This window comes from Schistocerca serialis, chromosome 2 (assembly GCF_023864345.2).
Source record: "Schistocerca serialis cubense isolate TAMUIC-IGC-003099 chromosome 2, iqSchSeri2.2, whole genome shotgun sequence".
Taxonomy (NCBI): Eukaryota; Metazoa; Arthropoda; class Insecta; order Orthoptera; family Acrididae; genus Schistocerca; species Schistocerca serialis.
The window spans coordinates 19,871,924-19,897,538 of NC_064639.1; the positions used below are offsets into that span (position 1 = coordinate 19,871,924).

The 25,615-nt window shown below is 37.3% G+C and overlaps 1 protein-coding gene across 1 annotated transcript in view; it reads right to left on the reverse strand.

Annotated features, from left to right (window-relative positions):
- Window positions 1-25,615, reverse strand: part of LOC126456740 (uncharacterized) — a 181,533-nt gene that overhangs the window by 39,634 nt on the left and 116,284 nt on the right. The window contains exon 6 of the mRNA XM_050092485.1: window positions 22,175-22,353. Within this exon, the coding sequence (XP_049948442.1) occupies window positions 22,175-22,353 (179 nt within the window). The remainder of the gene's footprint in view (window positions 1-22,174; window positions 22,354-25,615) is intronic.

The window sequence follows — 25,615 nt, forward strand, 5'->3', positions numbered from 1 at the left end:
AACTCGGTGACTCTGTCGAAAATTGTACTACACCCTTTGGAATAGCGTCTGCAGCACTGTTATTTAAATTTCCTGTACCTTTTACAGGTGAAATTTGACGTTTCCTCACTTTATTGAATATGCATCCACTAATAGAATGTTGTCTACTCCCGGGGCCTTGTTTCGACTCAGGTCTTTCAGTGCTCTGTCAAACACTTCGTGCAGTATCGTATCTCCCATTTCATCTTCATCTACATCCTCTTCCATTTCCATAATATTGTCCTCACGAACATCGCCCCTGTATAGACCCTCTATATACTCCTTCCACCTTCCTGCTTTCCCTTCTTTGCTTAGAACTGGGTTTCCATCTGAGCTCTTGATATTCATACAAGTCGTTCTCTTTTCTCCAAAGGTATCTTTAATTTTCCTGTAGGCAGTATCTATCTTACCCTTCGTGAGACAAGCCTCTACATCCTTACATTTGTCCTCTAGCCATCCCTGCTTAGCCATTTTGCACTTCCTGTCGATCTCATTTTTGAGACGTTTGTATTCCTTTTTGCCTGCTTCACTTACTGCATTTTTATATTTTCTCCTGTCATCAATTAAACTCAATATTTCTTCTGTTATCCAAGGATTTCTACTAGCCCTTGGCTTTTTACCTACTTGATCCCCTGCTGCCTTCTCTATGTCATCTCTCAAAGCTACCCATTCTTCTTCTACTGTATTTCTTTCCCCCATTCCTGTCAATTGTTCCCTTATGCTCTCCCTGAAACTCTGTACAACCTCTGGTTCTTTCAGTTTATCCAGGTCCCATCTCCTTAAATTCACATCTTTTTAGCAGTTTCTTCAGTTTTAATCTACAGTTCATAACCAATAGATTGTGGTCAGAGTCCACATCTGCCCCTGGAAATGTCTTTGAGATTTAGGAACCAGGTTTTAAATTGTGTCTTACCGTTATATAATCTATCTGAAACCTTTTAGTATCTCCAGGGTTCTTCCATGTATACAACCTTCTTTCATGATTCTTGAACCAAGTGTTAGCTATGATTAAGTTATGCTCTGTGAAAAATTCTACCAGGTGGCTTCCTCTTTCATTTCTTAGCCCCAATCCATATTCACCTACTACGTGGAGGAGTACAAGGACAAATTATCGATTTTTCCTTTTTTGTAAGTGAAGTACTCACAGTGAAATGTATTCCTTGGTACTATTTGTGTATAGACATTCTGACAAACATTAATTATAAAGGGCAATCAAAAAGTTCCCATTCGAAGGCCGTACAGTATGGGATTGCAATCGCGCAAAATGGCTGTGAGCACTGAGGCAATCCTCCCACCTACACACCAAGTCGAAGGCACCTGCTCGGAAGAACACTGTGTCCTGCTACGCAGAGAAGTCCGTAACTGCCTGCCGCACACCTTCGTCCGGCAGGAATTGTCGACCCTTCGGGGACTTTTTTAAGGGACCGCCGGCAGGATAATCGAACAGGGAGAAATTGGGACTGAAGGGCAGGTGCTCGAGTGTCTCCCACTTATCTCTAATGGGTGAAGCCAACCTCCTAGATCAGCTGGCGTCTCGTGTCAAACTGTCACAGGCACGGAAGTTGGTGTACGATTCCTGAACTGTGGTTTTCAACAGATGTGCTGCCCGAAACACATTCTCTGTTCTCTGACTGGTGTTTGTCCTTCAGCAGCTGAGAAAAGAACAGCAGCACATTGGTCCAGTTTGGACACATTTGGTACTAATATTGCCACGGCACACTTTTTCCGCACACGTGTCAGGAAGACACGAATGCCTCACTAAGCTGTCCCTACACATCAGAGCTCATATATCACCGTCGGACATGTGCTGTGTCGCATATACACTACAACAGTGCCCTCGAACAGAAACTTTTTGATAACTTCTTCTGCAGTGACAGTGGTAGCGGAGGTATCTTCCACTGCAAACTATAAGGTGTCTTGCAGATTGCAGATGTAGAAATGACTTTACAGAGATCTGATTTGCTCGAATAGTTTGATTATTGTAAGAAATGTGAAAGTAAGACGAGCTTCTCACTTTATATCTTCACTCGTCTGGGAAATTACACTGCTTTCCATTAAAACTGCAACATCAGGAATCTGGCCATTAAAACTGCAACATCAGGAATGAAAACAAATACCACTTTTCTTATTGTGGGTCTGCAGTATAGTAAGAACATACACTATTATATTTTAGGTGATTTGAGGGAATACATTTAGTAGGGAGGCGTCACCTCAGGTAGCATCAGCGGCTCGACTCTGACCTGGCCGTACATCGAGCTGGCTCAATGAGGAGAAAATGCCGAGTGCCGTAACTTAAACTTTGCACAGTGCAAGAGGAGTCAAAATAAGCTAACACATGTCTAAGCTTATTCGGGAAAACAACAGTCAAAGTTTTTTAGCTACTTTACGTGTGTGTCTTTTAGAGCACAGTAATCTCAGGTGAAATGGTGTCACAATGGCTAGTGATGCAGCCTCTCAGTTTTGTGCCCCACGTTCAAAACCCAATTACTGCTTTTATTTATTTATTTATTTCTTTTATTTATTTTACATTTATCTACCCATGTCCATAGAAGATTACTACATGATGTTTCTTATCAAGTTAAGTATACAAGGGCATTATACTAATTGTAAAATTATGACTGTGTTTCACAATAAGTGTCATGCATTTATTATATAGTATATGTGTGTACAATATTTTCAGGCGTTACAATCCTTTTAAATGCCCACATTCTTATATTTCGTTCTTATATCAGTCCTTATATTAATTCTTATATTTTATTCTTACATATGCTCTGTGCCAGAGGTCATCAGTCACAGTGGTGGCACGATATTCTCTCAGCAGCCTGTGGCCAAATTTATGAAACAGAGTAGAGGTGCGGAGAACTCACTGGCCACGGCAACAGCTCACCGCCCTCTGGATTGAGGTGATTCGGTTTGCGCATTATGTTGTCAGAAGATGTTCCAGAGACCTCAAAAGTCATGTCACAGGTCAGAAAAGTAAGAAATTAACAGATGTAATCTTGTTATGTACTTGAGGCCACCTCGTACTATTGCGCCAGGTGTCAGGCTTCAACGAGTACCACAAATGTTATCTTGCAATGCTTCTTCCTCCTCTCGACCTCCACATGTTGATGCGTGTATCTTCAAGTGTGCTCAGAATGGGGACTTTTATGGAAAAATGATGCGGTTTCACTCCTGTGACCACTGTCCTTGTCAGACACACTGCTACCGACACATCTCTCACCACGTCCACGTCAAGGGAAGCCGCGACGACAATTGCCGTGTCGTGACATTCCAGAGACCTCAAAAGTCATGTCACAGATCAGAAAAGTAAGAAATTAACAGACGTGATCTTGTGCCCCCTACATTGTCCCACTATCCACGTCGTGTACTCGTCCTGCTGCAAACCGACTAGGCAGACGTGATGTGGCTCTACGACCCTGCGAGGCTGAGGAAGCGCTAAATATGTCCTCTCGGACATTATCATTGCAGACATAGTGTAATGGTACTTTGACTTCCGTGCCTCCGCCAATACAAAGATATAATTTACGATCGCGCATGCAGAAGAGAGCTGCGCCAGCGACCGATTTTTATAAATAATTTTGTTCGTCTTTTTAGTTTTGCGTAGGTTTTTGTTTTTAAGAACTAATTGAGGACTCTCTCTCTTGTCTTGATACGAAAGACGTGTATTTTTCAGCGTTGTGTTAAATGTGCTTTTGGGTGGAAATTAAAATTACATTACACAGCGAGGTTGTTTCAATAGTGATTCGAGGGAGTTATCATCAAATTTGTAAACTGATCATGACAGTGGCAACTTGAAGAAGTTTTCAGCAGACGGAGAAAAGTGAAAGACGGGTCGTCCTACAAGAGAAATTAGGAGGACAGCCATGAAGACTACATTGTAATTAATACTGCGTGTCTAACAAGATTATAAGGTAAATTTCAATTAGTTTCTGATGCTATTTCTGTACAGTCGCTTTTTGTAGTGTTGCCGACCCGGTCTGCCATGCACGGTCAAATTACAGCACGATCTCAATCAATAATACGAAGTCCGCCCTATCCGTAACTGAAACCACCAAAATTCCAAACCCAATCAGATTTTCTATTTTCTATTTTTCACGGCAGAACCCCGAGGAGAAGGGTACACTACAATTGGCGTCATGGTGACAGGACTTGCTATCTTCACATTTGATACAAGTGCAGTTATTATAAATTTTGGACATTTTATCTAATTTTAACCACTTAATAGCATCAGAAAATGAATTTGGACTAAGTCCCGTTCATTTCAATTGTAATGTTACATGCATGAAATTTACAACAATATTGGTTTCCCTGTTATTAATTTGTGTTAATTTTCATTTTCATGCTGAGGAAATTAATTTGGTAAAAAAAAAAAAAAAAAAAAGAAAAAAAAAAAGGAAAAGGATAACATTCCATAAAATAATTTGCACGGACGCGAAAGAAAAATTTTGGATTGAAAACTGTATATTTGACGCTACATTTGCAACATAAGACTGAAGAAAAAAAAAAATTGGTGAGTACAGAAATTTACATTTTTTCCAGTTTCAAGCAGCCATCTGTACTCCCTTTATTCCGATCCATTTATTTCGAAATTATTTTTTCAAATTGTAGTTAAAATTGATTTACTACTATTATTGCAAATGATAAGTGAAGAGCATATTCACAGTCATTTATTTGTGAGAGGGAAATTTCAGTACCAGTTTAATAATTTAATTTCTAATTAGAAATCATATAGAAATATCCATTTCCATAAGAGAAATTTCAGATTTCAACATATCATATTAAAAAAATTTTTTTTTTTTTTTTGCCACTGGAAAATTTTATTTGCAATTAATTACAAAAATCGCAAGATGGACGCTAGACGCGTAGAAATTGTTTCCGCGGACGAGCTTAGTGAAAGTGACACATTGCAAAACATGTCCGACAGTCAAATGAAAATTGAACATAATTGTGAGGATGTTCAAGACATAATTTTACCGGTTCGATTAAGACAACAACCCCTATATTTAAACAGATATACAGGCGAATGGAGAGTGAGTACTACGCGACAAAACATGACATTCACAATGTCAACTTCAGAACCAGACATCAATCAGTCACGAAAAAATGACGAAACTAAGACACAGGACTCTGACATGCTCAACCAGATTCTGAAGTTACTTGGTGACCAAAACAGAAAATTGACACTTTAGACAAAAGATTTGATGCTTTAGACGACAATTTAAAACGTGACATTGGGAAATTTGACACTAAATTCGATGAACTGACACGGGACATAAAACAAAATTCTGAAAAACAATCGAGACAAATTGCCGACTTGACAGAAACCAGCAGTAGTCTTGAAAGGAAATTTACTGACTTATCAGACAAGGTTACGAGACAATAAAAGGTATTTGTGGAATTCAGTGACAAGACAAAAACAGACTTACAATGATGTAATGAGAAATTGTTAACAGTAGTTTTTGAACAACAGAAAACCAGTACCCAAGTTGACGAATTACGACAGTCACACAATTCCGTAAAAACAAACCAAGAACACTTAGACCTGACGATTACAGACCTTTCAGACAGATTAAATGATGTAACATTGGAGCAGAAATCCTTACAGGAAAATTTAGAAGAACTTGAAGACAGAGCAGATGTAGCATCTTTAAAGAATGGCACAACTCTAGCAGAGAAACTTGTACATGAATGCAAATTATGTGATGATTATTTAGATGAGAAGTGTGAGACAATGACACAGATCATTTTAGATAAGACAAAGGAACAAGTAAAGGGAGAAACAGATAATATTCAGAAAGAGGTACGTAAACTTAAAGAAAATGTAATACCAAGTTCGTCAGTGATACCAAAACCCATAACAGGCAACCAAAACATAAATGAGAATCATAATAATGCTAGACCCAGCACACAGCCGAAAATTGAATTACCAGTGAGTGATACAAATCCCAATGAACCATTTTCAATGCTACCACAAGATCAAAATTACTATCAGACATCACCACATACTATGCACAGGTTGACACAAAATGCAGGACCCATAATACCATCGGGAGTAGCTGATGAAACATTAGTACGACATGGATACTTTCAGACATTTTCATGTGATGAGAAAGACAAAGTGCATCCGATTGTTTTCATCCGCTCTTTTGATGGTATTTTCCTGAGACATTGGTTAGAAGCCAATAAAATTCGATATGTTACAAATTTGTTACGTGGAAGAGCAGCTAAGTGGGGAGCAGCAATGAAAAGACGATGTTAAACATTTGAACAGTTTGAACAAGCATTTCTTGAGGAATTCTGGTCGATCACAGAACAGCAAAGTTTAAAACGAGAAGTATACAATCCAGAAATTTACAACCCGAAGAAAGAGACTTTACGTCAATACTTCGAACGCTACCTAGACAAAACATTATATTGGACAAAACCAGCAGATTTACCAGATGTAATTAGAACACTTAAAAGCCACTTACCATTTCCTTACCGTGATAAATTAATAGGAGTGTCCGAGGACAACATAAAGAATTTTTTTAGTTATGTTCATGAGATAGATGTTGTTTGCAGAGATGAGATCAGGAATTTCAATCAATTGTATCCGATCCATCCAAGTAATTCGCGTACGCACAACAGAAATGACAGAGGCTATTGGAATCCGCCTCTGACACCACAACAAAACACTCAAAGAAACAACTCGCACTACACTAGGACAAATCCATTCAATATTAGGAGAAACAACTCGCAGCATTGGCAAGGAAACAGTAATTATTACTATAATGGTTATCAGAACAGTAATTACAATCAGAACAATAACAGTTATATTCAAAACAACAACAACAGAAGAAGGAACCAAAATCATAGAGATCAAAGAAGAGAGGATAACCGGTACCATCCAGGATATTTTCAGAGAAACAACATCCAAACATGTATTGCAGGAATAACAGTAATGACAATACCAGTTACAGTCATGGGCGAAATAATGTATGGGGAAATCACAATGGACCACCGCCACGACACATGCAATACAGCAACCCTCAATTCCTACCTAACGAAACTCCCAATGCGACGCGAGGTAATGTCAACAACCAAACAGCTGATACTTGGGTGACGCGTGACAGAAATGTAAATATTATTGAGTTGGGCAATGAACCCAACCCGCAACAACAACCGAATTTCCCGGAAAACGAACGACGACCGAGCTAAGCGCTCGAGTTACGGTCGATAGGGAGCAGAGCGCAACGGAACCGACGATTTGTTTTCTCCGATATGAGGACAGTAAGAAAATAGAAAAAGAATTATATCAGGATGTAGATTTTAATAGTACCAGTAAGACGAAGAAGATTATTCAGGCTATAACACGAGTTATGATTGGTAGTTATGAAGTGGAAGTAATGTTAGATACAGGAGCAGCAGCAAGTGTTATTTCAATGTCCTTATATAATGAACTCAAACAAATAATAAACATACAAACATTGCCAGTACAGAATTGTCACATTATAAGTGCCACCGGTAACAAATCAAAGAATGTGAAATTTCAAGTGCTAATTAACTTCACATTTTCAAATATACCACTCAATTACAGTTTTCTGGAAGTAGACAAATTAGTTATGCATTGCATATTAGGAATTGACTTTTTTGAATGAATATCAAGCAATCATAGATTTAGGAAAAGGGAAATGTCATTTAACCGTAAACCAACAACAACAGACAATAGAGTTAACACAGGGTAAAAACTTAAACAGTAAACAAGGTAAATTTGAACAGTTACATTTTATGTATCCAACAGCAACAAACATATGTGATTTAACTTTTAATGAAGCTGTATTTCAGGGAATTAAACCTAATGATTTATATGAGAAATGCACAGAATCTGAATATCTGACGAAGGAACAACAACTTGAATTACTTGAAGTTTTGCAGCAATTTGCTGAGGTATTTGTGGAGAAACCTGGAATTATTAGAGGCTATACTTATGAGATGGATGTTAAACCACACAAAACATACTGTAGAACATATTATAATATTCCTTGGTCAAAGAAACCCGCAGTTTTGAAAAAGATTGAAAAAATGCAAGCTTGGGGTATCATTGAAAGGTCACATTCACCATATTGCAGTCCGATACTAGCAGTTAATAAAGAGGATGGTAGTGTAAGGTTAGTGCTGGACACACGAGAAATTAACAAAGTTATAATCCCAATCGACACACGACCTATAAATTTGGAAGAACAACTTTTAAAATTTCATAATGTACAGTATTTAACCAATATCGACCTCCGCTCATCATTTTGGCAGGTGAACCTCCATAAAAGCAGTCGTAAATGAGGGACGTAGTTATCAATTTTGTGTTCTACCCTTTGGTCTACGAGTGAGTGCTGGAGTATTTATTGAAGCCTTAGATGCTGTTCTTGGACCACAATAGTTATCGCAAATCACAGTTTATGTTGACGACATTGTCATTGCCACCACTACTTGGGAAGAACATGTAAATCTTTTGAAGCAACTTCTGACTAAATTTTCTGACGCAGGTGTCACTATCAATTTATCAAAGACGAAATTAGGGAGGAGAGAAATCAAATTCCTTGGTCACATCATATCAACTGAAGGCATTTATCCAGACTCAAGAAAAATTGATGCAATAAAGAATTTTCCATCCCCACAGAATCGTTAACAACTCAAAGCCTTTCTTGGTCCATCTTCATTCTTCAGGAAATTTGTACCCTACCACCTTCTTAACAGTCAGCATCTTCTATCTTTACTCAAAAGAAATAATATTTGGAAATGGACAGAGTTCTGTCAGACAGATTTTGAAGCGATTAAGAATGCTTTAGTTAATGCACCGTTGTTATGTCATCCTGACATGATGTCAGACTTTTGCCTAGTAACAGATGCAAGTTCCTATGGACTCGGAGCATTTTTATTCCAAATTCATGTAGAAGATGAACAAACAGTCATCAAACCTATAAGTTTTGCTAGCCCCACGCTCACTGAATGCGAAAAGTCATATTCAGTGACTGAACGCGAAACACTTGCCATAGTATGGGCATTTCGCAAGTTTCGCTACTTTCTATGGGGAAAACGTACTAAGCTTTATACTGATCATCAAGCTCTTTCTTTCCTGCTATCATGCAAGTTATTACATTCACGTCTTGCACGCTGGTGTGCATCACTACAAGAATATGATTTTGATATTATATATATAAAAGGAGAATCCAACATTATAGCCGATGCTCTATCTTGTTTGCCACAAGGCCTAAAAGAATTTTCAGATGTGACAGAACAAACATCAGATTTCAAAATTTTACTCATGTATGACGGCACATTTGCACCTTACTACAAAAACATGTGCAGGAAGTTAGCCATACTGCAGGACAATGATACCAGGTGGATCCAGATAAAGAATAAATTACGTGCAGGAACAGACCCACATCTTGAAAAATATTACACATTACACAAAGAAGTATTATTTCACCGACGAAACTCTGAATCACAGCATTGGTGTGTTTGCTTACCTGAAGCTCATGTTGATGATTTTCTTTTATTTACACACAGAACTTGGGGACACTATGGTGTAACGAAATGTACAGATAAGATTATACAATATTGCTATTTTCCAAATTTAAGGTGAAGAGTATTGAGTAATATTAGGAAATGCATCATATGTCAGAAAGCCAAATATTCTAATCGCACAAGCATGAATGAATTGCACCCAAATCATACCTAAGAGGCCATTACAGCTAATTTCTTTAGATATTGCAGGACCCTATCCACATGCACGTGGAGGAATAAAATACGTCCTTGCTGTGTTAGATGTTTTCACAAAGTATTTAAAATTATATGCTTTATGTTCAGTTTCTACCACTGCTATTACCAGACGTCTATTAACAGATTATTTTGTAAGAATAGGAAAACCTGAAGTTACTATCACGGATAAAGCAGCATATTTTACCAGTTTAAAATGGAAGACTTTTATTGAAGAACAGAATGTTAAACATATTTTAATTTCAAGATTTCATGCAGCAGGAAACCCAGTAGAAAGAACATTTTGAGAATTTGGACAGTTTATGAGAACACGGACACCAGAGAAGCACACAAAATGGGTAGAATACCTAGCACCATTTGAACAAATAGTGAACAATTTAACTCACATTTCTACTGGATACACACCAACTGAATTAATTATGGATAAAACAGAAAGAAATTAATGGACAGACCCTCTACCTAAATTTACAGCAACAACAAATCATGTTAGTTTAGAAGAAAAGGTAAGACAAACTTACACAACATTATGAGACAAAGCTAAGGAAAGAAAGCAGAAATATGACAGAGGTGTCAGGAAAGCACAAACATTTCAAGTTGATGAGTTAGTTTTACTAAGAACACATCCTAAACCCACAAAACTGAAACATTTAAACAGGAAATGGCAGATCTTATACTCTGGACCATACCAAATTGCAAATATTCCACACCCTGGCTGTTATTCATTAGAATATCCATTAACACATAAACCCAGAGGTCTACATCCACACAGACATTTGAAAAAATACATACAGTAAAATGTTAGCTAATGAGAAGAAGATAATTAATATGATATACAGTTATGATGAGCCTACATTTAAGTTATACAGATACTTACAATCTAATGAATGCAGGTAAGTCTAGAAAGCAATGTGAACCATCCAATAGCTAATAAGATATTTGGTTATAAGAGGAGTTGCTATTGAGGCATATACACATTAGAGGAGGCATATACACATTAGAGGAGGCAGAGAACTGAACAGAATTATTTTCTTTAGGAGGCATGTGATAATAGTAATGTTGATATGAGTGATGTGAGTGACTGAATGAGATGAGTGAATGTAATTTTAGTTTAGTAAGAGGATAAATAGTAATATGGAGAGAGGTAAATGGAATATAAGATGAGAAAAGGGTATTATTATTACTGTTGAAGTAAAAAAAGGAAATGATGATGAATAAGAGGAATATATATATATATATATATATATATATATATATATATATATATATATAAAATGGAAGGAAACATTCCACATGGGAAAAATTATATATAAAAACAAAGATGAGGTGACTTACCGAACAAAAGCGCTGGCAGGTCGATAGACACACAAGATGAGGTGACTTACCGTGTGTCTATCGACCTGCCAGCGCTTTTGTTCGGTAAGTCACCTCATCTTTGTTTTTATATATATATATATATATATATATATATATATATATATATATATATATATATATATATATATATATATATATAATGCTGAGGAATAAATATATGTTATTTTGTAAAGAATGAATAATGGATAGGTGAGAATGTTATGAGTAATTGAGAATATGTTGAGCGGGGAGAAACTAGATTTGAACGCTATATCACATGTACTCATGGAATACAGAATGAAAGTAGTGGAAAGAATACTATTTATTGAAAGATTGGTATGCCTGAGATAATAACTTATGTGATGTCTTATATATTCTTATAACTAAAGGTGAAAGTATAGATTTATGTGGAAAGAATTATTTACAGCAGCCACTGTTGGAAATATACCAGTAGATTTAAATCTATAACACTTTAACACTAATCTAATGGGAACTTGTAATGAAATTTTTTGAGTTATGTAGGCTTGACACTTCAGATTGGAAGAATTATTTAAGAGAACATATTTAGCAGTCATCTAATGACATAATTAAAGCTCATCTACTGAACTGAACTAATGCACCATTAAATAGAAAGGAGAATAAGGAGAAAACAAAACGTCAGTCCTGTGTTGCGGCTCATACTCTCATCCCTCCCTTAGAAAAATTTATACATGTTGATGAAATATTTGACATTATATAATTCGTGATTATCTGACAGTATGGAGAGACATACACACATATTTATTTATGAATAGAATTTTACAGGTACCACAAGGTAAATACAGAATGGATATACAGCATGGAACGCAGCAGCAATTATCTAAGAAGATTTATTTATTTATTAAGTAAAACATTTATTTATATTGGTTGATACTCATGAAAGGAAGGAGATGAACTACACAAACTTTATAGGAACATGAGTGAGTGACTTGAACTATATATATATAAAAAAACAAAGATGAGGTGACTTACCGAACAAAAGCGCTGGCAGGTCGATAGACACACAAACAAACACAAACATACACACAAAATTCAAGCTTTCGCAACAAACTGTTGCCTCAGCAGGAAAGAGGGAAGGAGAGGGGAAGACGAAAGGAAGTGGGTTTTAAGGGAAAGGGTAAGGAGTCATTCCAATCCCGGGAGCGGAAAGACTTACCTTAGGGGGAAAAAAGGACAGGTATACACTCGTACACACGCACATATCCATCCACATGTGTACGAGTGTATACCTGTCCTTTTTTCCCCCTAAGGTAAGTCTTTCCGCTCCCGGGATTGGAATGACTCCTTACCCTTTCCCTTAAAACCCACTTCCTTTCGTCTTCCCCTCTCCTTCCCTCTTTCCTGATGAGGCAACAGTTTGTTGCGAAAGCTTGAATTTTGTGTGTATGTTTGTGTGTCTATCGACCTGCCAGCACTTTTGTTCGGTAAGTCACCTCATCTTTGTTTTTATATATAATTTTTCCCACGTGGAATGTTTCCTTCCATTATATATATATATATATATTCATATATATATATATATATATATATATATATATATATATATATATATATATATATATATATATATATATATATATATTCATATATATATATATATATATATATATATATATATATATATACACACACACACACACACACACACTTACCACACTGATGTACAGACTTTTAGGATCCTAAGATATTTAGAGGGGCACCGCTCTTAGAAATGGTAATAGAGGAATACCACTCTTAGAAACAGCAATAGTGGGGATACCACACTTAGAAACAGTATTAGGTATAGGAACTTTTACATTATATTAAGTTAACATGTATTTTATTTATCATATTTTATTTTGTGTAGTCCACTGTAGGAGATGACTTTACTAGTATTTATGAAGTAGTTAGCAATCATCCCATGAACCTACCCTCCTACAGAGGGCTGTCTTGAAGCTTGAAATATGTGTAAATTTTATTCCAGGAGGCAAGATGAATTTTAAGTTGAATATTCTAGCGAGTTGCCACAATTATCTTCAAATGTTGCAAGTGTAACGAAAGGGAAAAAAAAGGAAAGAAAAGAAAAAAAGAATGAGCTAACAAATAAAATAAATAAAATGTATATTTCAATCTGAATGTAATGTAATTCACATGTCAGCACAATGATATTGAATGTAACGTAAAAATTTACTATATTTTTCATTTAATTCTGTATATGTGCTATATGACAACAATGTAACTATCTCATGTAATGATTAATTGTAAATATTTGTATATTTATGTACTTACTATATCAAGAAATGTATTTTAAGTAGATGTTAATGAGCTGCAAAGGACTTGTGCATGTAGCACATGATTCATATAAATGGAACTGAAAATGCAAAGAAGAAACCAACGTGATGGAACACTGGTCAAGCAATATTTACGTAGTGTCAATATACCTTGAAGTGTATGGTGTAGTGGAAGCCGGCAGGTCTTCAGGTTGGTGTAAAAGACAAGTTCATCACCTGTCTTAGGCAGTGAGGTGTTTCCTATGCCCTCATTGACCATTTATACCCCGGTAGACGCCACCAAAATTTGACTGCTGGAGATCACAATTTCGTGTTGACACATTGAACAAACTTTGGATTTTCTTCAAGTCACACGCAAGAGATCCAGGCAGTACACACACACTCAGAATCTGATACTACGTTTAAAGACATTGGAGCAATATAATAGAAACATTTATTGTTCGAATTAATCCCATTGTAAACACGAATCATGTGAACTGAATTCAAACGCTGTGCTAAGCAACGATAATACGCTGCAATTCAAAGACATTAATGTTACGACTCCTAAAGAAGATACACACCAAAAAGACTGTATACAAAGACTGATATGCAAAGAGCATTGTGCTCAGAAATATTTTTTGTAATATGTAAATTTCTTATTTTCTCATATATATGTATCTATGTAAATTTTCTATACTGCCACGCTCGCTTGCGGAGCGTGTCAGTAGAGGAGGCATTGTAATGGTACCTTGACTTCCGCACCACCGCTAATACAAAGATATAATTTACGATCGCACATGCAGAAGAGCGCTGCGCCAGCGACCGATTTTTATAAATAATTTTGTTCGTCTTTTTAGTTTTGCGTAGGTTTTTGTTTTTAAGAACTAACTGAGGACTCTCTCTCTTGTCTTGATACGAAAGACGTGTATTTTTCGGCGATGTGTTAAATGTGCTTTTGGGTGGAAATTAAAATTACATTACAAAGTGAGGTTGTTTCAAAAGTGATTCGAGGGGGTTATCATCAAATTTGTAAACTGATCATGACAGTGGCAACTTGAAGAAGTTTTCAACAGACGGAGAAAAGTGAAAGACAGGTCGTCCTACAAGTGAAATTAGGAGGACAGCCATGATGACTACATTGTAATTAATACTGCGTGTCTAACAAGATTATAAGGTAAATTTCAATTAGTTTCTGATGCTATTTCCGTACAGTCGCTTTTTGTAGTGTTATCGACCCGGTCTGCCATGCACGGTCAAATTACAGCACGATCTCAATCAATAATACGAAGTCCGCCTTATCCGTAACTGAAACCACCAAGATTCCAAACCCAATCAGATTTTTTATTTTATATTTTTCACGGCAGAACCCCGAGGAGAAGGGCACACTACAATAGCTTCAGCAAGTAGATTTGTCGCTTAAACGTGTGCCTGAAACATCAGTGCTAGAATTCCAAGAAATACTCTATCCTGGCAAGCGTGCTCGTATCCGTTCGCTCACTGAAAACGCAGCACAAATCCCTGCTCAGTTCATAGGCAGGCTCCCCGTGTTACGTCTCGGGTGCAGGCGATCAGCTGGTAGCAGTGTGTGAAGATAGACTGGACAAAAAATAATATGATTAAACTAATTGAAGAATTTCGTGAAAGACATTCGTTGTAGGATTCTACATTCTCTGATTACAAAAACCACATTGCCAAACGTGATGCAGTTCGCCAACTCGCACCTCCATTTGGTATTTTGGATAAAGAATTGGACAGCAGAATTCACAATCTGAGGTCACAATTGCTCCGTGAATTTAGCAGATGTCCCTTCTTGAAGATCAGGCAGAAAAGAGCTGAACGTATTGAAGTGGCATGCCTATGACTCACTGCTATTCCTGCAGGATGTAAACAAACCAACACTTTCGGGTCTATTTCTCTAATTTTAGATATTGAAATGCTATGCATGTACATTAAAGAGCTGTACGAATATTCAGTAGCTAAAAGTGTAATCTAACAGAAAGATATTCAGCAGGGGTTACAACTTCTCAAAAATTTGTAACCCTCAGTATGTCGTACTGAGCTTTCATATTTAGTAACATCTGGAAGTCCGTCTCAGACATACGAAAAAAATTTTTAGGTCATTCATCACTTAACTGTAACCTCCATAACTAAACCGTTTACAGAGAAGTTATGTACCAACCATCTATATTCCTTTCTCCGATTATTCTCCCTTTTTACAATTATACTTACAGTGTGGGTGCAAAGAAATAGAAGTTTTGCGTTGGATACCACGTTCTATAAACCTGATTGGCTACATGTTGCCAGTGGAAATGGTCACACCGGTTACTGCTGCTGGGTGAATGTCCCGAGAACAATCCCAAGTGTCAATAAACAACCTTGATGAAACTACGTGGGTGTGTAGAGGGGAAAAACAGTGTGATTCATATTTTTTTGTCTGTGCCCAGTTTCACTTTTAAGGGGTGATACATGCCCCGAAAGGTAATTTGGCTTATTATGTTTAGAACGAAGGAAAACTGGGAAAGCATCGCCACTCAAAAAATGTTAATAGCATGTACATGAGTTTTCAGAGCATCTTTCTATTTTAATGTAGCGTTTCCAAAAGTAGCAAAAACAGTAAAACCTTAGAATAATAAGCAACAGGTACCTAAAGGCATAAAAATTTCCAGTGAGAGAAACAGATTTCTGCACTACTGTTGTAAGAAATATAGAGTAAGCCAAGAATTTGTAGATTATTCAAAAGCCTACAAAAGAATCTATGGTATAGTAGTCAAAGAGGCAAAAATTATGTGGAATGACAATTTGATAAGAAACTCATCTAACAAAATGAGATCCCCATGGAGAGTTACAAAGAAAGAAAGTTGTAGTTCAGTGCCAAAGAAAAAGAATGTATCACTAACACTAGAAGGCTCAAAAGTCACAGACACATATTCAGTTGTGGAAAAATTCAATGAATACTTCACTTCACTAGCTGAACACCTGATTCAAGTAAACTGTCAAGGACCGGTCCCAAGTTTCTCCGGCAAGTCAGTGATCTCGGCTGCTTCTACGTATGTTTATGAAATGAACCCCAATGAAATTATAAGCAAAATTAAATCATTAAGCAATAAAACGCCAAGTGGTCATGATAAAGTACCTGATTTCATATTAAAAGCATGTGCTCACAACATAGCAAACCCCTTGGCAAAAATTTTCAACCTCTCTTTAAAAACTGGTGTATTTCCAGGTATTTTTAAAATAGCAAAAGTTTCACCACTGCTAAAAAAGGTTCTTCTGATAAAATATCGAACTACCGACTCGTGTCACAGTTAAGTTCCTTCTCAAAAATTCTAGAAAAACTCTTCTATGACAGACTTTTAAGTTTTATAAATAAATATGCACCTCTTAAAATACAACAACATGGTTTTAGAAAGTCTAAATCTACACAGACAGCAATTTTCGAATTCCTAGATTGCATTTTAAAATCCCTTGATCAACATAAATTAGCTGCAGGTATTTTTCTAGATCTATCAAAAGCGTTTGACATCCTGGACCATAACATTCTGCTTGAAAAATTAGAAAGACGAGGAGTAAGAGGTATAGCACATAGCTGGTTGTGTCCATACCTAAAAAACTACAGGTAAAAAGTATCACTTCAGTATGAATTCAACAAAATGAATAAAACAAGAAAGAACTCCTTTCTATCTAGCGAATTACCAATAAAATATGGTGTACCACAGGGCTCAATCTTAGGGCACTACTCTTCTCGATTTATGTGGATGACTTAGTCGAATATATGAGTTCCACAAAAATTATCCTGTTTGCCGATGACACCAGCATATTGCTCACTGGATCCAGTCCAGAAACTTTGCGGTCCACAGCAGAAAGTTCTATGAAAAGACTTTCTGAGTTGTTCACAAAAAAACAAACTCATTATAAATACTGAAAAAACTGTGTATGTCGATTTTCATTTAATTCCTCGAAGTAATCAAATGTCTATTCAAGCCCAATTAAAAAATGATCCCCTAGAAAATGTAAGTGTTAAAAAATTCTTGGGTCTTAGGGTTCAGCAAGACTTAAAGTGGGACACACATATAAATAACTTGTGTACAAATCTATCATCTGTATGCTATGGCCTAAGAATTTTAAAGGCTACAACAAGCAAAACAACAGTACTGCAAGGATACTATGCACAGTTCCGCTCACTAATCAGATATGGGATCATTTTCTGGGGATACTCAACTCACAGTGTAAAGGTTTTTAGAATGCAAAAAAGAGCTTTAAGAATAATTTGTGGCCTTAAAAAGATGGAGTCCTGTAAACCCCATTTTACAGAGCTTGGTGTTCTAAATGTTCCAAGTTTATTCATTTATGAAACTGCCTGTTTTCAGGTGGTAGTCCATAGTGAAAAAGATAAACTGCTGCAGAACAAAAATGTACACAACCATAGAACCAGAGGGAAATCATATATACATCAAATATATATCACAGAACAACCACCTATCAGAGGAGCATAATTAACATTGGTGTAATACTACACAATAAGATACCAGAGGAAATAAAAAATGCTACTCATCCAATATTTAAAGCTAAACTATAGGCATTTCTAATAAAGCACTGTTTCTATTCTGCCTGAGAATTTCTAAATATGTAACAAAATTAATTGTAAAAAGTACTTATTTTTAATTTGCCTACTATTTTGCTAATACTATGTATTATTGTAACTTATCTTTGACCTGTCCAATATTAATTGCACAATTTGTGATGTAAGATAAAACTGGACCAATAATAAATCAAATCAAATCAAATTAATTTCGAGAAATGAAAATTTTTGTATAACGTAAATTAAAGAAGCTTTCAAGCTTCCCTATGCAATAAAGCTGGTTTCTGAAATACAATTTTTTGAAAAGAAGCTGTACACAATGTGTGCTGTCAGAGTATTTTCAACGTAGATTAAGATATGTAAAAGTGTAGTTTCAGCTCTCTGAGACTGCAGACGTGTATGCAAGTTGTGTTTGTGTGAGTGTTTGTGTGCGTGTGTGTATGTGTATGTGTGTCTACTGCTGACAAAGGCCTTCATGGCCAAAAGCTATGATGGTGTGAATCTTTTAACTGTGCCTATCGCGACTCTTCATCTCCGCAACTTTCCTTCTCTGGTATTGTTACATTCCATCCTTGATTTTACTTTGTAAGATATATAAACTTTCATTACAATTCAAATTATTCATTTCACTTATATTTTTTTTATTTCTTCAGTTGTTATTTTACATTCTTGTTCCTTTTCTTTCTTCGTTTAGCATTTCACATGTGTGTTTTGTTAATTGAAAATAATAAGTAACTACTTATTATTGTAGAAAATAATGACGACGATAATTTGTAAAGAAATTCTTGAAACATGTTTTCTTACAGCATGCACATAAAATGAATGAAATTTCTTCATGTAATATACGCAACAGAGAAGACAATATAAAACAAAATTCAGCAGGATTCCAAATTGTCACAGATGGTACTCAAAATATTCTGTTGTGGATCAGGCATATTTCAATATATCTATAAGTCTTGGCGAAGAGAATTGGTTGTTTATTGCTAGTGACTGCAGCTCGATTTCATTATTTCACAAGTGAAGATTGACACCACTTCCAAAATCAAAAGCTGTATACGTCCCACGGCTGTACCTGTGCCATCAAGCCTATTGGGATCGCCTTACGAACAAGTTCCTTCTCCTCATGTACAATGCTCTAAATGGTTTTATCACATTGACCAGCTGCCTTTTCATAGTTGTAAGAGAAAACAATGGTGAGTTTGGTCCGAGAACTTGAGAATTTCTTTTTGAAGCCACAAATGTCCTTGTCATACCATCAAAATGTCACCAAACAAACACCCGACCAAGTCGAAAGATATTTGAAAGCTGTTTTCTTTTCCAGTGAGGGAGAATATCTGTATTGTTGTTAGATTATTGCAGTGGTCAGTGTGAAAGAACCATATAGAGCATCGTACCTGAAGACAAAGAACTCGTTCACCCTCACCTAGTGATACCAAAGGGATCGAAAGCACAGGTACAGCTGTGGGAAGTATACAGTTGGCGATGTTGGAAGTTTTTGTGAGAAGACTTTCTGATTTACATCTGCTGAATGATTATGATGTCAGTCTCCACCTGAGAAACAACACAATAGAACTGCAGTAGGCAGCATTTTGCAAAATTTCAAATTATTACAGAAGCTGATTACACAGTTTTCAAGAATATTAATTACACATGACCTTTCATACGAAAAACATTTTTTATATATTGTCTTGAAGATATTCCTTCTAAACCTAAACTGCCAAATTGTCTTTCAGGGTGTGTTTTATCCCTTAATAGTGAAATTAGGTACCAACAAAAAAATATATACTGTACTATTTGCCCCTCAACACACCCGCCAAGTTTCATCGAGATCGTTTATTGACATTTGGGAATGTTGAAACTTCCTGGCAGATTAAAACTGTGTGCCAGACCGAGACTCGAACTCAGGACCTTAGCCTTTCGCGGGCAAGTGCTCTACCGACTGAGCTACCCAAGCACGACTCACACCCCGTCCTCACAGCTTTACTTCTGGCCGTACCTCGTCTTCCACCTTCCAAACTTTACAGAAGTTCTCCTGCAAACCTTACAGAGCTAGCACTCCTGAAAGAAAGGATATTGTGGAGACATGGCTTAGCCACAGCCTGGGGAATGTTTCCAGTGTGAGATTTTCACTCTTCAGTGGAGTGTGCGCTGATATGAAACTTCCTGGCAGATTAAAACTGTGTGCCAGACTGAGACTCGAACTCAGGACCTTTGCTTTTCGTGGGCAAGTGCTCTACCACCTGAGCTACCCAAGCACGACTCACGCCCCGTCCTCAAAGCTTTGCTTCTGCCAGTACCTCGTCTCCTATCTTGATTTTGGAATGTTCTTTTGTAAGTCTGCCTGTTACAGCAGAGAACACTATCAGCACAACACTATTTCGCTACGCCTAGTCACGCTGCCTTGCAGCGCCATGCAAATACTCGTCTGCTCCGACTATTTAAGCCATTACAAAACCATACAAAGTCATTTACATGCTATGGAGCAGACGGTACCAGCAGATCAGATGCAATGCCACCATTCGGCAGTACTGGCAGTTCCATCTCAGCACTCCACGCTGGCAACTCAGCCCAGTTTGTCCCGATCTTCACCGGCAGCACATCAGCTGTTGCATGCCAGCAGCAACAACAACGTCCCCACACTTCACGCCGCCTCCTACTGCAACTCTAGGATTCATCGTGTAGGAACATAACACACGATGTCCACAGCAGAGACATTTCTGTTATACACACATCAAAAAAGAGTTTTGCATCACTTCGGTTCCAAGACAGAAAATTGGAATAGAGATCAACATAAAAAGGGCGGAAATGATGTTTATTGCTAGTGAAAACCACACATTGCACGTTGTACCACCATACAGCGAGACCTTCAGACGTAGTGGTCCGGACTGCTGTACATTCGGCATGTTGTTGGGCCCATCTGTACCACTCTGCATGGTGTCACGGTTGCAAAGATGGACCTCACCACGTGCATCAGGAGTGAAGTTGCACATCATGCAGACTACTGCGTGCAGTTGAGTCACAAAATGACATCCTGTGGCTGCACGAAAAGCATTATTCAACACGGTGGCAGTGCTATCAGGGTTCCTGTGAGGCTTAATCCGTAGATAGCGGTCATCCACTGGACAGCCTGAGCAAGGCATGTCATCGACAGATCCTGTCTCTCTGTATCTTGTCCACATCTGAACAACATCTCTTTGGTTCAATCCGTGATGCCTGGACACTTCCCTTGTTGAAAGCCCTTCCTGGCACAAAGTAACACTGGGGATGTGATCAAACTGCGACCATGACTGTCTAGGCACGATTGAAATACAGACAACACAAGCCGTGTACCTTTTACTTCCTGGTAGATGACTGGAACTGATTGGCTATCGGACCCCCTCGCATCTAATATGTGCTGCTCATGCAGGATTGTTTACACCTTTGGGCAGGTTTAGTGACATCTCTCAACAGTCAAAGGGACTGTGTCTGTGATACAATATCCACAGTCAATGTCTATCTTCAAGAGTTCTGGGAACCAGGGTGATGCAAAACTTTCTTTGACATGTGCATATAGTCGTGTGGATATTTGTCCGAGGACATTATAATTGAGTTTTGGTTTTGTTAACAAACAGTACTTTTGATCATTCTTGGTGCAAGTATACATCGGTTCCATATTTGCAGTAGAGTTGTCGGATCTCGACTGATGTAAGCAGTAACATCATTCATTGATAAACAACAGTCTCTACAGGCCACAACCGTGCTGCTCTCATATCCTGACATGTTCCGACAGACATTTCTCCATCTTACACGAGGTATAATGCAACCTTTTCACGAACAACATCTAATGTGATTTCTGAATGTGAAATCCACTGTGTAATCTTTCCTCACATACAGAAGGTAGTGGATTTACTTCTACTTACTCTGTGGGGTTACACTGAAATGCCAGTTGTTTGCGTATCCAAACATTCAGTACCCTTCAAGCAAATTTGATGTTCCTCATGTTCCAGTTGTGTACTGTTGCAATTTTAATGTCCCCCAATGTGTTTTCATTTAATGGCTGCACTTATGATTTTTAACACATTTTCAATCATCACATTTATGAATTACTCATACAGTTCTCAACTCCTTCACCAGTTACAGTTTCATCACCTAGCCAGTTATTTTGTTTGAACTACACTACAAAGTCAGTAGCAGTGCTTACATTTCAAGCTGTTGCAGGCGGTAGATCTCAGAGAAGGCAGCAGCCGAGAGCACCTTTGCATCACAGACAGAGAGTTCCGCAAAGCAGGGAGCCCACGGCTGATGGCAATTATTGTCTCATTGTCCAAGCCAGGTCCACACCATATGTCCAGCTTTCTCAATCTTTTCAGCCCTCGACCCCTTTAAAACACAATTAAATACATAGTTAAAGTTGTGTCAGATTATCTTGTCTTTATTAGAGAAAAAAATGAGAGAGACAAAATTTAAATGACCTGCTTGCAAACTGCTCACCAGTTTTGACGACTTTGATATTCTAACTGAGTGCCATGCGAAGATAAAATAGTTTTTAGGAAATATCCAAGTCACAGGTCACAATACACTAGGGCAGGTAGAATTACAGAATACTTAAAAATAAGGGAATTGTAAGTATAATAGCTTCAAAGATATCAAAGACTGAATTTCAATTTGTTTCACATATACCTGACTCATCACCAACTGTGAACACTCAGATATTAATAGGATCAATAAACAGGGAGGCAAAAAAACTGAAGATAATGCCAGAGCAGCATAAGCAACATCAAACTGAGCAAAATTTTCGGAATAATCAGAGGTCAGAAGGGCACTTATGATAAGCTATGGCCACAAAATTAAGGAGAGTCAGCAATGAGCATACAAAACCTCCTCCAGGAAGGGAATCAGTCTGTGTGTGTCTACCAGTGTGCTTTTGTCAGAATAAGGTGCTACTCCACTTGTTACAATAACAGTTAATTCAGTGTCTTTCCACATTAGCTAGCCCTTAGATTTCACTGTTAACAACATCAAATCTTGTGGTACTACATGTCTACTATCTTAGTGTAGTTCCATTTCTCCAACATAAATTACCATCTTAATAAATTAATGACAGTATGCTATAATTAGCACAGTCGTGCATCGCCCAGTAGACACCACAGAAAATTTGCAACAAACATAACTACCCACAGGCAGTAATTTAAAGTTTGCCTACATTTGACTGGTCAGCAGGAATCATAATCTTCAGGAACTTTTTTTTTAATTTTTTTATTTTAAGCAACTAGTTTTGTAGGACCAAATTGAGGAACAAATCTCTAAGGTCATGGGACTGGTCAGTACATGAAATTACAGAATAAAAGTATTGACAGATAAAATAAAATGTTTATGAACCCAAAAAAGACAAGCCATAAGTTTATGTAAACAAAATCAACAATATAACACAGGAATCGGCTTATTTTTTCAAGGAACTGCTTGACAGAACATGACAAGTGGCTCATGAGGAAGCTCTTCAGTTTCTATTTGAAAGAGTGTGGATTACTGCTAAGACATTTGAATTCTTGTGGTAGCTTATTGAAAATGGATGCACCCCTTTCTGCACAAGAGCCAACGAAGTGCGACCCAAATGGAGATTGGACTCTTGTCTAGTATTAACTGAGTGAAAGCTGCTAATTCTTGGGAATAAGCTGATATTGTTAACAATAAATGACAGTAAAGAATACATATATTTATAGGCCAATTTCAGAATGTCCAGACTAATGAACAAGGGTCGACAATAGATTCAGTTATTGCCCGAACTGCCTGTTTCTCAGCCACAAATACCCTTAGAGAATGGGAAGAGTTCCCCCATAATATAATACAAAATGTCATAAGAAAATAAAAATAAGCAAAGTAAATGACTTTTTTTATCAAACTATCACCTATTTCAGATACCATTTAAATAGCACAAATGGCACCATTAAGTCTTTAGACAAGATCCTGAATAGTTTACTATCTACCTAAACACCTAGAAATTTGATCTGTTCAATTTAAATAATCACATGCCCATTCAGTGAAATTAAAATGTCAGGTTTTGCTGAATTGTCTGTTAGATACTGTAAAGACCGAGTCTTACTGTAATTTAGCATTAGTTTCTTTTCTACAAGCTGTGAACTTATGTCATGAACTGCATTATCTGAAACAGAGCCAATGTTGCACACATCTTTTACTACCAAGCTGGTGTCATCAGTGAACAGAAATATTTTAGAATCACCTGTAATACTTGGAGGCATATCATTTATATAAATAAGGAACAGGAGTGGCCCCAGCACTGATCGCTGGTGCACCCCACCCCCCACCCCCCCCCTCAGACCCCACATTGTACACATTCTCAACACTGTGGATCATGATGTTTTGCTGTATTGTTAAAATGAGAGGTGAACCAATTGTGAGCTACCCCCTGTATTCCATAATGGTCAACTTCTGCAGCAATATTCTTTGAACAACACAATCAAATGCCTTAGTTAAATAAAAAAGGATGCCTACCATTTGAAACCTTTTGTTTAACCCATCCGTTCCGTAGAAATGTTGGAACACGTGAGGCAATAATGACGTTACGACTTATCTTAGAAGATAGATTAAGGAAAGGCAAGCCTATGTTTCTACCATTTGTAGACTTAGAGAAAGCTTTTGACAATGTTGACTGGAATACTCCCTTTCAAATTCTGAAGGTGGCAGGGTTAAAATACAGAGAGCGAAAGGCTATTTACAATTTGTACAGGAACCAGATGGCAGTTATAAGAGTTGAGGGACATGAAAGGGAAGCAGTGGTTGGGAAGGGAGTGAGACAGGGTTGTAGCCTCTTCCCGACTTTATTCAATCTGTATATTGAGCAAGCAGTGAAGGAAACAAAAGAAAAATTCGGAGTAGGTATTAAAATCCATGGAGAAGAAATAAAAACTTTGAGGTTCGCCGATGACATTGTAATTCTGTCAGAGACAGCAAAGGACTTGGAAGAGCAGTTGAACGGAATGGATGGTGTCTTGAAAGGTGGCTATAAGATGAACATCAACAAAAGCAAAACAAGGATAATGGAATGTAGTCGAATTATGTCGGGTGATGCTGAGGGTATTTGATTAGGAAATGAGACACTTAAAGTAGTAAAGGAATTTTGCTATTTGAGGAGCAAAATAACTGATGATGGTCGAAGTAGAGAGGATATAAAATGTAGACTGGCAATGGCAAGGAAAGTATTTCTGAAGAAGAGAAATTTGTTAACATCGAGTATAGATTTAAGTGTCAGGAAGTCGTTTCTGAAAGTATTTGTATGGAGTGTAGCCATGTATGGAAGTGAAACATGGACTATAAATAGTTTAGACAAGAAGAGAATAGAAGCTTTCGAAATATGGTGCTACAGAAGAATCCTGAAGATTAGATGGGTAGATCACATAACTAATGAGGAGGTATTGAACAGAATTCTGGAGAAGAGGAGCTTGTGGCACAACTTGACAAGAAGAAGGGATCGGTTGGAAGGGCATGTTCTGAGGCATCAAGGGATCACTAATTTAGTATTGGAGGGTAGCATGGAGGGTAAAAATCATAGAGGGAGACCAAGAGATGAATACACTAAGCAGATTCAGAAGGATGTAGGCTACAGTAAGTACTGGGAGATGAAGAA